The sequence below is a fragment of the Cryptomeria japonica genome, chromosome 5 (genome assembly GCF_030272615.1).
Source record: "Cryptomeria japonica chromosome 5, Sugi_1.0, whole genome shotgun sequence".
Classification (NCBI taxonomy): Eukaryota; Viridiplantae; Streptophyta; class Pinopsida; order Cupressales; family Cupressaceae; genus Cryptomeria; species Cryptomeria japonica.
This window is the reverse complement of record NC_081409.1, coordinates 197,314,609-197,327,024: the sequence shown is the minus strand read 5'-3', so window position 1 is coordinate 197,327,024 and position 12,416 is coordinate 197,314,609. Positions and strand designations below refer to the sequence as shown.

At 38.7% G+C, this 12,416-nt stretch overlaps 2 protein-coding genes across 3 annotated transcripts in view; both read right to left on the bottom strand.

Moving 5' to 3' along the window:
• Window positions 1-12,416, bottom strand: part of LOC131027971 (uncharacterized) — a 149,038-nt gene that overhangs the window by 39,523 nt on the left and 97,099 nt on the right. The window contains exon 4 of one of the 2 annotated variants that reach the window (XM_057958064.2): window positions 10,859-11,095. The exons of the other annotated variant lie outside the window; for it this stretch is intronic. Within the exon in view, the coding sequence (XP_057814047.2) occupies window positions 10,859-11,095 (237 nt within the window). The remainder of the gene's footprint in view (window positions 1-10,858; window positions 11,096-12,416) is intronic. 2 annotated transcript variants of the gene reach the window in all.
• On the bottom strand, window positions 3,856-6,894 carry LOC131029687 (uncharacterized). Its single transcript, XM_057960276.2, has 5 exons — window positions 6,071-6,894; window positions 5,660-5,958; window positions 5,153-5,550; window positions 4,618-5,029; window positions 3,856-4,507 (listed from the first exon to the last, which is right to left on the bottom strand). Exons 1-5 carry the CDS (start codon window positions 6,805-6,807, stop codon window positions 3,909-3,911), a joined length of 2,445 nt encoding a protein of 814 aa, XP_057816259.2. The 5' UTR covers window positions 6,808-6,894; the 3' UTR covers window positions 3,856-3,908.

Sequence of the window (12,416 nt, the reverse complement as noted above, 5' to 3'; positions counted from 1 at the left end):
TTTATTTTCCGATTTTTCACCAAACATTTTTTGCTGCTATGCATGGAACAATCTCCAATGGAGTGCCATGTGCTGCTTGCTCCTGTAGATCATCACAAAGTGTTTGTGATGGAGCCTTATCTCTTGATACTCGACATTATCCAATTGCTCAATGTGAAGAAGATGGGGCATATTCCCAAATTGTATCATCTTTGCAATCAAGCTGACTTTCTAACTTTACTTAACTCTTCTGAAACTATTTGCTCAATCATCCTTGTATTTCCATTCTCTAACTTGGGAATCCTAGCCTTGGTTTGCACTTCGACCTGATGATGCTTGATCCTAACCCGAATTCCTTGCTTCGATGTGGGGAAGTATCTTCATGTATAATGGAGGTCTTTCCATGTGGTGTATTTGAATGTAGAGTCTCTCATTGTGAGGTAATCTCCATTGATCTCCCCTTGTACCGGCAGTCACCTTGGATTTTTGAAGGAAATTCAAGGTGATTGCGAAATTCCCTTGATCTTCATTTGAATACCTTGATGTTGTAAGCTCCTCATGTTGAAGACCCTAAACTTGTAGAGTAATCCTTATGTATAGTTGCATCCTTGAAGTTGTAAGTCCCTCTTGAGTAATTTTGCTCTCTTGCTTTGTGAAGTACTGATCATCATTGCATACAAACCTCCTTGGACATCAATCTTAACCACATATCCTTGACTAGGGTGGAATTGCAAGAGCAATGTGAATTAGCACTCTCCTTTGATTGGAATTGTATGATATCTTCTTAGGGAGGGACTGCTAGCTAGTCTTGCAGTGTCACCTTGAATTGGTAGACCTTGTCCTTCCCCTCATGTTGATTTGCCTTGAATGTGTCGATGTTGTGACTTGTAGAGCAACATTGCCTTAATGATCATTCACCCCTCCTTAAGTCTTCTCTCCAAGTCGCATCCTCAAAACCTGAAAAAGGAAAACAAACACATTGTGAATGAAAGGCAACACAAGTAAGAATGCATCATAATTCATGAAAACCAATAAATCCAATCTGATTCTCTGCCTTTATTTGCAGACCTGCTTCCTAATTCTGCTCCTTAACTTATTTTGAATTGGATGACTGAATGTCCAGACTCCAAATTGATGTCTCCTTTATACCTCTCCACACCCTTTCATTTACACTCCCCACCATCCAGCTGACCTAGATGGTTGAACATACTCACTTTGCCCCTTTAAAACCTAAATTTCACCTTCATATTAGGGCCGACCTTGGTTTCCAATCCCTGAGTGAATTTTTGGGGATCCTCTTGCATAAATAAGAACGGATTCTTGAGATTATTTTGCACAAACTCAGTGCATTCAAGACCCATGCTTGCATAGCGCATTCAAGGTGTCTGTGTACAAATTTGGGTGTAGGTTGGCTGCATCTTCTTGCAATTCATTTTCCCCTCTTGAGAGATATAAGTATGACATCCAGCAAGGTCATATCAACCCAATTCTCATCCCAACATCCTAGTTCTTCTCTGCCTAGCGAATTCTAAGTCTGATTTACATGTTCCAATATCTGATTTTGATGCCTTCGCTCTGATTTTAACCTCCTTTAGGTCTGATTCATATCTTCCAAGGTCTGAATTCACTTCTTATAGAGCATATGAAACATCCATGTGCACAAAACAATATAGGGCAGTATTAGCATGTGTGCATGCATAATCCTTACCTTAAAAATTTTCATCACTCTTAATCTGATTTCCAAGTCGGAAGGTCTGAGTTTAGGCTTTAAGGGGGTGATCACCATTTCACCTCTTCCAACAACTAATTTTCATTGTTTAAGGTCTGAATTTGTGTTTTGCAGGTCTAATTTCCTAGGTTTTAACCCCCTCAATGAGCGCATTCTAAGGGTATGAATGCACAGAAGGTGACTGAGTGCACATTATGTGTATGCTTACACAATTTGTACAAAGCGCATATGGATAGGTGGCATGCATAAATCAAGGGCTAGAGCACATTCAAAGGATCCACTTGCACAAAACTGAGTGTTGGCACATCTAAGATAAATTCATACACAATCTAAGGCGGGATCTCATAATGCAATTGCACAAAAATGATGCCTGATCGGGTTTTAAGTGTTGCATTGCACATTTTTTGTGTTGAGTGTATCTAAAGACTACCTTGCATAAAAGGTGAGCACATGTAGGAGTTGTTCATGCATAAATTTGTCCTTGAGCACATATAGGTGTGCTTGCACAAAATGACTTGATATGGTGGGATTTTAACCTTCAATTGCACAAACTTGATATGGCAGGGTTTAAGGCTAGGCTTGTGTAACTTAGTGCAAGTTGAGCGCACCTCATGGGTTGGCATGCATTAATACAATGTAGAGTGGGTTTAGGATATGTATATGCACAAAACATGGCGGGTTTAGAGCCTTCAAATGCACAAGGAAAGAGAATGAGCGCATACAAGGTGGTGTCAAGCACAAAATCACACATGGAGCAGATTTTGAAGGGTGCCTTGCATAAAATACACATGAATCTCCCCCCTTCATCAAACACAGTCACATTTAAGCTTGGGCGCATATGAAGGGTAGCCTTACCAAAGTTTATACATGAAATGAAGGGGTTGACCCCAAACTTAGGCAAATTTTCACAATTTTCGCCCCTTAGACCTTGCAAAAGATGATCTTGAAATTCATGACCCTAGGTGCTTTGCTTGCAGTTCCTAATGGAATTACAAGCCAACTTACCACTCCCTACCCTTTAATCCACTCACAACAACACTTTGCAATGACCTAGCAACCTTAGCAACATTGACAACCTTGACATCCCTTGACAACACTTGATTTCGACAACTTTGCAACATAGCAACATCCTTCAACCTTGTCATTCACACAACATACCTTCTCTTACTAGCAAAGGCTAACAACTACGACCACTACCAAGCTTGAAGACAACCTAACTAAGAAACCTAAGCAAAGCGAAAAGTGGGGGGTCCCCATTTGCAATGGGGTGATGTGTGAAAATGTCACAACAAGTATTATCAACACAATAAACTTGCACAAGCAATGGCCATCTAGTTCAAGACTGTTGGGATGCTTATCCATGTTCATTTTGTGTTTTGAGCAACCATTGTTTGGCGAAGTGTTGGAAGAAAAATTCCACCGATGAAAAAACAAAATCCTTCAAGAGAAAAAGGAATTTGTCCAAAGATATCGTTAATCATTTGTGCACTCCTTGCAAGAAGGGTGGGCATTGGCGTGCAAGATGTTGGATACTGCATCCACAAATTCATCCAAAGAATTGCAACTTTGATTAAGAATGTTGCAGTCCATTTAAAAATGATAATTGTAGAATCAAAGAAGTGGTTGTGTATCCCTATTTTTGGTGAAACTACGCAATCCTTTGTGTATGTGTCTTCTATGTGCTTTGACCTTGTCTAATCCATCATTGATATCTGATTAGGGATGTTTTCTTTGTTGGGAAATATTCAATCTCTATCCAATAAATTAACATTAAAGATTTGTTCTCATGTTATTACATCAATTGGTGAGATAGCAAGCTTGGACTATTACCATATGAAAATCTGAATTTTTTATGCAAATGTATTAAGCATAGTTGAACTACTCGCGACTCGGCTCAACTCGCCAAGCCCTTGGGAAAAAAACTCGGCGAAAACTCGGGAAAAACTCGGCAACTTAAAAACACGCTTAAACTTAGTAAAAAACGCATTTTTTTTGCAATTTTTAATGAGAAGATGCATCCAAAGAGTCAATAAATGATAACACAAAAGAAACAAGCTGATTCTAGATATATTTAAATGCAAAGTGTCTACAAAATCGCATCCTCATGAGGAATGCTGATGGCTGGAAGCCTGAAGCAAAATAGTAAATTAGTAAATAGTTTTTGTAAAACCAAAAGTAAATACATCATCACAAATTACAATTACAACTTCCTCTTCCCAGCTCTAGCAAAAACATGGGGAGAGGTAGAACTAGAGGGTCTAGACTGTCTAGTCGTATAAGTCTGCTGTGGGACTGGGCGTGACTGTGCCTCCTCGCTCGGTATGGTTGATTGAGACTCATTCTCCATCCTGGATGAAGCTATGTCTCCACCTGCCTCTGGCACTGGCAATGAATCCTCATCCTCATCCTCATCCTCATCCTCCTCAATGTCATCCAGCCTGAAACCAAATCCACCCCCCTCCTCCATAGCCTGCCTCTCCAAATCAGTGATGTCAGTGTCGGAAAACAATGGAGGCTGCTCCTGTGATGTCCAATCACTGTAAGGATTTATATCATCCAAGTCAATTGGACCACCTTCTAGTTCCTCTACCTTCTTTACGCGCAATTGAAGATTATATTGCACGTAGACAAGGTCATTGAGCCGTTTCTGCGCTAACTTGCTCCTCTTCTTCGTGTGGATTGTTTCAAACAAGCTCCAATTGCGCTCACAATTGGATGAACTGCAAGGCTGACATAAGACTCTGAGGGCAAATTTTTTGAGATGTGGGGTGTTTCCACCCCAATTTTGCCACCAAGCATCTGCAAAATAAATAAAATGGAAAAGTTAGAAAGCAAAGAGAAAAGAGAAAACATAATTTATCAATCATTTTAGTCTTTAGATCCCAAAATCCAAATGGCAAATGTTATACCTGGGGTTTGAGTGGTTCTTCCTCTCCTAGCCAGCTCTGAAGAGAATAGCTTACCCCTTCCTCCCTCATAATTTTGGAGCTCACTCACAATGAGGTCTCTCTCCTCAACATCAGGTACCATCCTCTCAATGCATGTACTGAGGCCCTCCATGACTTCTCCATTCGAATCTGAGTAAGAACCCCCGAACCTAAAACGAGGGTTGAGGAAGTACCCTGCTGCATGAATGGGTTGGTGGAGCTGATTGTTCCACCTCCTATCAACAATTTCCCAAATGGGATCAAATTTGAGCCTATCCCCCTTGTAGTAATTTTTGATAGACTCTTTGGCCCTATCCATGGCCTCATAAAGATATCCCATTGGGGTTTTATCCCCATCCACCAAGCGAAGAACTCGAACCAAGGGCTCTGACACCTACAATTGAAAAATACAAATTACAAAAAGATCAAAATTTAAATAATGAAGTTACAAATTAGTAATGAGAGACTTGAATCAAGAATAACTAAAATTTAAAAATTAAAGTTTTGAAGTAACAACCTTCACAATCTCTGCAGCCCTTTGTGCAAATTGGTTGTCGAAGACTATGCATGCGATAGCCTCTCCTTTAGGCTTCTTTGAATAAGGTGAGTTAAGCCATTCTCCACTCACAAACATTTGTTTCAAAGAAGTCAATGCAGCAAGAATGCTTTGCAACGTCAAGAAAATCGTTGCAAACCTTGTGACACCAGCTCTCACCAAATCTTTCCCTTGCGTGTGTTGTCTCATCAAATTTAGGACCCAAGGGTGATTGTAGATATATTTAGTGATCCTCCTTGCATCTTCCACAACTGGAGTCACCCACTCAAGTTTTCCTATGTCCTCCAAAAGAAGGTCAAGGACATGTGCTGCACAAGGTGTCCAAAAAAGAGTGGGGTGCCTCTCTTGGAGGATTCTTCCTGCAAAAGAAGAATTTATTCTTAAGAAATATGCAACCAAGTAAAACAAAGCCCACAACAAATGAGAATATTGTTAATGCCTAAAAGTGATAATTCAAAAGGATTCTACCTGCTGACACATATGTTGCTGCATTATCTGTGATGATTTGCACCACATTCTCTACCCCCACCTCCATGATGACACGCTCCAACATTCCAGCCAATGTTTCTGCATTTTTCACCTTGTTGGAGGCATCGACAGATTTCAAGAACACTACATTGTCCTTGCAAGCGACCAAAAAATTGATGATGGTGCGGTTCTTGCCATCTGTCCACCCATCAGAAAGAATGGTGCAGCCATAATTTGCCCAATCAATTTTTTGATCCTCCATCACTTCTCTTGCCCTAGCAACTGCATTTGTGAGCAACCTGTAAATGCAAAGTGAAATTAGGTATTAGTACACAATTTTGATTTAATAAACAAGAAATCTAAAAAATAATTAAAAATGAAATCAAGTGGACTATGTAGTAATTTACTAACCTCCCACTCAAATCCCTGCGAGAAGGGGCCTTGTACCCCTTTCCTGAAACTGTCATAGCAGTCACCAAATTCAACCAATAAGCATTCTCCGCCACATTGAATGCAATGTTGTTGAAGTACCAAAAATCAGCAACTGCAATGTCAGTTTTCTCATGTACCTCCTTATTCCATCCACTAGCCTCTAATGATGGTTGTCCTCCAGGTGTGTTTCTGGGCACAAAATAATCACCTATCGAACCTGATCGTTGTGATGGAAGAGGAACAGGGCCCCGGCCAGGTACTCTACTAGAGGAAGCAGAAGCAATGGGTGAGCTGATGGTCGGTTTGCGGATACGTGGGCCACGCCGAGAGCCCACTATGCCCTCAAGTGCTTCTTCTTCCTCTTCAAGGTCAATAGAAACACCTTGAGATTCAGCTATGGCTGATCTCATGGCTAGTTTTGCCCTCTCCCTTTGCAGTTTCTTCTCTTCCCCAGCTGCAAGTAGGGCATTCATTTGTCTTTTTATTTCTTCATTGGTCCCAGGGCATGCTCTAGCATCATGCCTATCTATTCCTGCAAGGTGGTATTTGAGGCGGTTGATGCCTCCATGAAGTATTCTCTCACACTGTATGCATATAATTGACCCAGGATCGGGTCCCTCATAGGCATACCTCCATGCCCCATCTCTAGCACCTCTAGGACGGGTGCCTATAAATCCAGCTGGGCATGGATCTAGTGGCCATTGCTCCCTTGCCATGATTAATGCTTACTTAACCTACACATACAAAGTGCAAAAAAAAATTAACATTTTAGTTAAACAATTTAGCACTAAGCAAACTATCTACATTAGTTTAAATAAATTTAGACATCATTCGAAGTTTTTTTTTAAAAAAAGTAGGGTTTGAATTTTTTTTTGAAAACTAGATTCTTCAAAAAAATTGTGAAAATTCAACAAGAATTGTGTTAAATCTTGTGTAAATAACTTAGAAATGATTTAGACTACCTAGGAATCATTTGTAATCAATCTAAATGCAACAAAAAATAAACAAATTGTTTTAAAAAAGCATAGAAAAAAAATTAAAAAACTTACTTGGAATCTGATTTTCCCTTCAAATCCCCTTCAAATCACTCAATAACCACCCCAAATCACCTTCCAAGCCTTCCAAATGAGTTTCCCCCTTCTCAGCCCAAAACACAATTGAAAAACAAAAAAACAAATGAGTTTTAAGCCGTTTTCGGCTGTATACAAAACACGGGCGAGTTTTTGCCAAAAACTCTGCGAGTTTCCTGGCGAGTAGAAGTCGTTACTACTCGCCAGGGGCAAAAACTCGGCGAGTTTTTGTGACTCGCCGAGTATTCGGCGAGTTTGTCATCTATGGTATTAAGTAACCTTAATGTGAAATTAACATGATTAGATCCATCTTTATGATGCTAAAAAACAGCCAATATAACATGCCTAACAACAACACCTTATGTAACTTATAACAGCAATAAATCAAAGATAGCATCATCATAAGATAGCAGCAAAGAGGCAGAAATCAACAACATAATTAATTTCAAAGCCCTAGGCTACAAATTGAAATAATTTGCAATTTGCATGTATGAATAATATATTCAATATTTAAATTGTAAACAAAGAAAAATAAACTACTATTTACTATTTAACAATGAAAACACAAAAACAAAATGAAGTCTCACCTTGAAGGCTTGATGAATGCTTTCAATGGTTGATTGATGAAGATAATTGAAGTCTTCCTCTAACTCTTCTTCTTGCTCTTTCTCTTGCTCTTACTCTTGGTCAATGTAATGAAAAAATGTTGATGGTGGTTTGAAATGACGGCGAGCATGTATATTTATAGTTTTCTGAGGGTTTAGAGTTTGGTTGTGGCCCATTCACGCTTAAGGGTTGGGAATAGTGAATTAGATTTTTTTAATACTTTTTTTTGTTTTTAAATATTTACTGCTGTCCAAGCCATTGGGACTTCTCAGAGCCTTTGAGATGGTTGAGGGGCATCTCAAAATCCCCAAGCTGGTCCAGGGAAATCAGGGCATCCCCTCAATGTCCCCAACAAAGGGGGGCATCCCTAGCTACAACAAGATGTCCTTAAAACATCGCCACTCTAGTGGTGGCAAGGGGAGGGAGCAATGTGGGGACACTTCTTCCCTATTCCCCCATCCCAAGGTCAACTCAGTTCCAGAAATTTTGATTTTTGAGGGGTGAGAGGACTTGTCCCTATGGAACTATGGACTTTCATTGTCACTCGTAGTGTTTCTCTATATGGTAATAGAAGAAATTGTGTAACATTTGCTCCTACATTGCCCTTACATAGTATATCTTTGGATTTGGATTATTCTGCTCGTGGGTCACTCTAGGGTTGCTCCTTCAACTACTAGAATGCAGTTATGTGGCTGGTTGACTAGCTCAAAATATGAAAATGTTGTGGAACATATTTTATTGTGTACATTATGTTGGATATTGTTAGAGCAAAATATGTGGCTTTTCCCAAGGGTTGCAATTCCCAAGGGTTGCAATGCTTTGGGAGTGTTGCTGGATTAAAATAATATCTTCAAATCAGTCTTATTTGCTCCATGGTTGCAGAAACTGAAGAAGTCGCTCTCTAATTATGATCTTTAAATTTTGTAAAATTGGGAGATGGAGAATCTATAACCATTAATGGGTTAAGAGAATATGATTGAGAGGACAAGATGTCTAGTGCAAAGTTAAAGAAGAATAAGGAAGAATAAGGACAGCATTTTAGTAGAAAGTAAGAATGGTACTTGGACACCCCCACCTTCAGGCTTCATCAAGTTGAATTGTTATGGTGCCTTGCATGGCAAGGGCCAGTTTTGTTCTTTGCAAGGAAGATGGAAGTTTTCCACATGCTAGATAGGGCATAACACAAATAACAAAGCTGAATGGGAGGGAATAGTTGCACAGATCATGTTAGCCTCTTCTAATGGGGTGAAAAATTTTGTCATAGGAGATTCACTTTTAGTAATTAATGTTCTAAAAAAGTGGACTTGTGACAATTGGAATTTAGGGAGACACTGGAAACCTGCTCCCTAAGCTCTCGCTTTAAGGAGGTCATATACTGTTTATTTTGCATATTTGAAATTCAATTGAAGATTATTTGGTCAATTGTGGCATTGACCAGGAGCCCACCACCTCTATGTACAGTATTAACCTGTCTTCTTAGGGTGAAATTGTAAAAAAATTATACAATTTAGACCTCCCTAATTTTAAAATTTCCTTAATGGGGACCATTTGGTTCATAGATTGAATGCTAACAGATTATTAAGTATTGGAATTTATGAAGTCTATAGTTGATGTTTATTGTTTCCTTTGGTTTGTGTGATTTTATTTTATACAAAGCTTGTTTGGCATAGTGTGTGGGAGTACAAGTATTTCAAGAGATGCAATAGTTGTTTCTTATTGCTCTGTGGTTGTATCACTTGGTATCATTTTGGAATATAGGAGTGATCTAGGTGTATTGACTTCACATTTTAAGGTGTCTATTTGCTGCAATGGCCTGTCATCATCACACCGGCAAAGGTCAAAATCCAACGCAAAAATGCCAAGATTTGAACCTTTTCCAGGTGAAAATGGCTTTCAATCTTTTGAGCTGGCTAGAACCCGCATGGCCCTCAACAACATCTGCATCAGGGAGTTCTCGCCAGTTCAAAAGATTGAAAGCAATTTTCACCTGGAATAGTACAGCAGCACTAGGGTTCATAAAAGAAGTTTTAGGTGATCAAGGAAAGGGTAATGCAAGGCCTTCAAGGTCGAAGGCTACAATCCACAAGGATTTTGTGACAAATTTGGCAGCTGTAGTACCCAATACAAGACTTTGGCTTTGGCTTCTTAGGCTTTTCTTACTAGACTCTATGGTGACATGGAGTCAGTGGCTGCTACAGAGGATTTGGGTGTTAAGGTCAGTGTAGCAAAGGTGACAAAAGAGGAGGCCCCTCCAAGGAATTCATCTCAGCCTGCTGGTGGGGATGGAGTACCTCTAGATCTGGATATGGTGCATATAGAATCACATTTGCTCAAACCATTGGGGATGTTGGTAAAGTTTTAGAAGACCTTATGATGACCCATATAAAGGGACACCTGGATGTGTCAAACGACTTCAAAATCCTGGTCTTCCATGGCAATCATATTCATTATGCTCAATGCAGAAAGGGGTTGTTCCATGGCGTTCAATTTCCTTAGATGTTTCAGCTTGGACAACTCGAGAGGAGGTTGGAGAGCAAGGAAGGTCTGTATTGAAGAAGTTGGTTGGGGAGGTGAAAGAAATTCTGGAATGAATCATTGGGGTATGTTGAAAAACCCTGGTATGGTGTATGTCGGTTTTTGCTGCTGTTTGGTTTTATTTGTGAGGAGTTGGCTTTTGGTGCTCGCGTTATGCTGGTTTTTGGCAGTTCTTTTTGTATGCTTTATAAGAAAATCTGTTCTATTTTGTGAGGTTATTTTGGTCGTTATTGTGCTGGAATTTTTATATTAGCTTAGCTTTGTCTAAGGCCAGGGACCTCAACTAATTAATCCAAAAAAGTTAAAAACCTTGACAACAGATTGTTTTGCAAGCACAATGCATAAATAAAGGATATTGATGGTTTTCAAATAATTGAATAAAGGATATTGTCAATTTTTTTTAATGTTCAAGGCTAAGTAATAAGTATAGTATTGTTTGCTTCTAATGCGCCTGTTATAACAAATATATATAAAAAGAAAACAACCACTAATTAGAAGCAATAATGCAAAAGCTTGTCATCTTGAACTTCTGTGTGCCAAAAAAATTATAACAAACCTCAAGCCAGCCATTGTTATAAACGGCAATTAAGATACCGTTGCACATGGCAAGAGCATGCACTGAGCACAAGTGAGTTGGAGCATTAGCCCCTAAAACTGTTAAAGGACTATGGTCTTTAAGCCACCATAAACGAACAGTTCCATCCCAACTTCCACTATACAAAAGCCCTTCATTGATATACAATGCTGACACTACTGACTTATGGCCTTCCATGGTAGAGATCAGGCTGTAATCCTGAAGAAGGAGGAATCTGATTATTGTATATCCGAATCATTCTCTGAATGATGCAAATGGGGAAACTCAAACAAAACATTGTACAAGATATGCAAAACAAAAAATTGAAAAAACAATCAAGAAAATGATGGAAATAGAAAATATATTAATGTGAGGCTGTTTATATTTTCACATTCATGCAACTCTGTCCACACCCATCCCGGCCCAAATCAACAACAGTTAGGAACTCATATATGAATGATTTGCATGTGTCTGCAGAGAAGAAAATGCAAATTTTGCTGGCTATTATAAAAGATATTGCATGGACAAAGCCCATCTCATATTTCACATAGCAAACTGCAGAAGGAACAAAGCCAAACAGCAATATACACTTGTTCCTTCTTGAAACCTCAAATACGACCAGGAAATTCTCCACCTAAAGTATATTTGAAGACCTTTTGACATAAGATTTAATAAATCCTACTGTGAACACATGTACTATGGACCAAGCAATATTCATAAGACAATAAAAGCAAACTATCATTCCACTTAGAAACTTGGTACAGGTTACTTACAACGAATAATCAACAAGGAAAATAGAACTCTGAAATTCTAACTTACTGACATGCAGATAAATAATATTACCAAGTGTTGATCTAGTGATACTCACAAGGCAGTAATAAGGGGTATACTAACCTCCTATTTTCAAAACTCCATACAAGTTACCTATAACTAATCGACACTTGGGAAGATAAAACACTAAAATTCTAACTACTTTTATGTATTGAAATAAACTAACAATTATTTTGATGGATTCTTATGAAATCTGCGAATATATAAACCAAGTTGCCAATTTGGGTACAGGTGTGGGCATGGGATACGGGTTCAGGTATGTGGGAATGACGAAAAACTTGTTCCCTTGGCCCTTGGGTATGGGTATGAGTATGCTATATATATATATATATATAATACGTTCAAACATCAAAATTATAAAATATAACTTTGAAGAAATGGGCAAAATCGTTTTCAGCTGGCATATGGAATATATGCATAGTACAACAGGGTGATTTTGGGAATGTCAGCATATAGAGAATAAAGGAAAATGCAACTTAGAAAGCTATTCATCAGATAGCTGCATTCTTCAATACATTTCTAAAGTTACAAAAGACTACTCTAAAAAAAGTATAAAAGTGAACAATATGATGCAGAAAATAAAACTTAAAAAATATCTTCAAATCAATAGAGTCAACAAATTATACAGGACTACAGATCACATCTACTTAGCTTGTGTTTACTTGTATAAAGTAATTACCAAGTTCAGCTCTCAAGTAGACCCCACAAG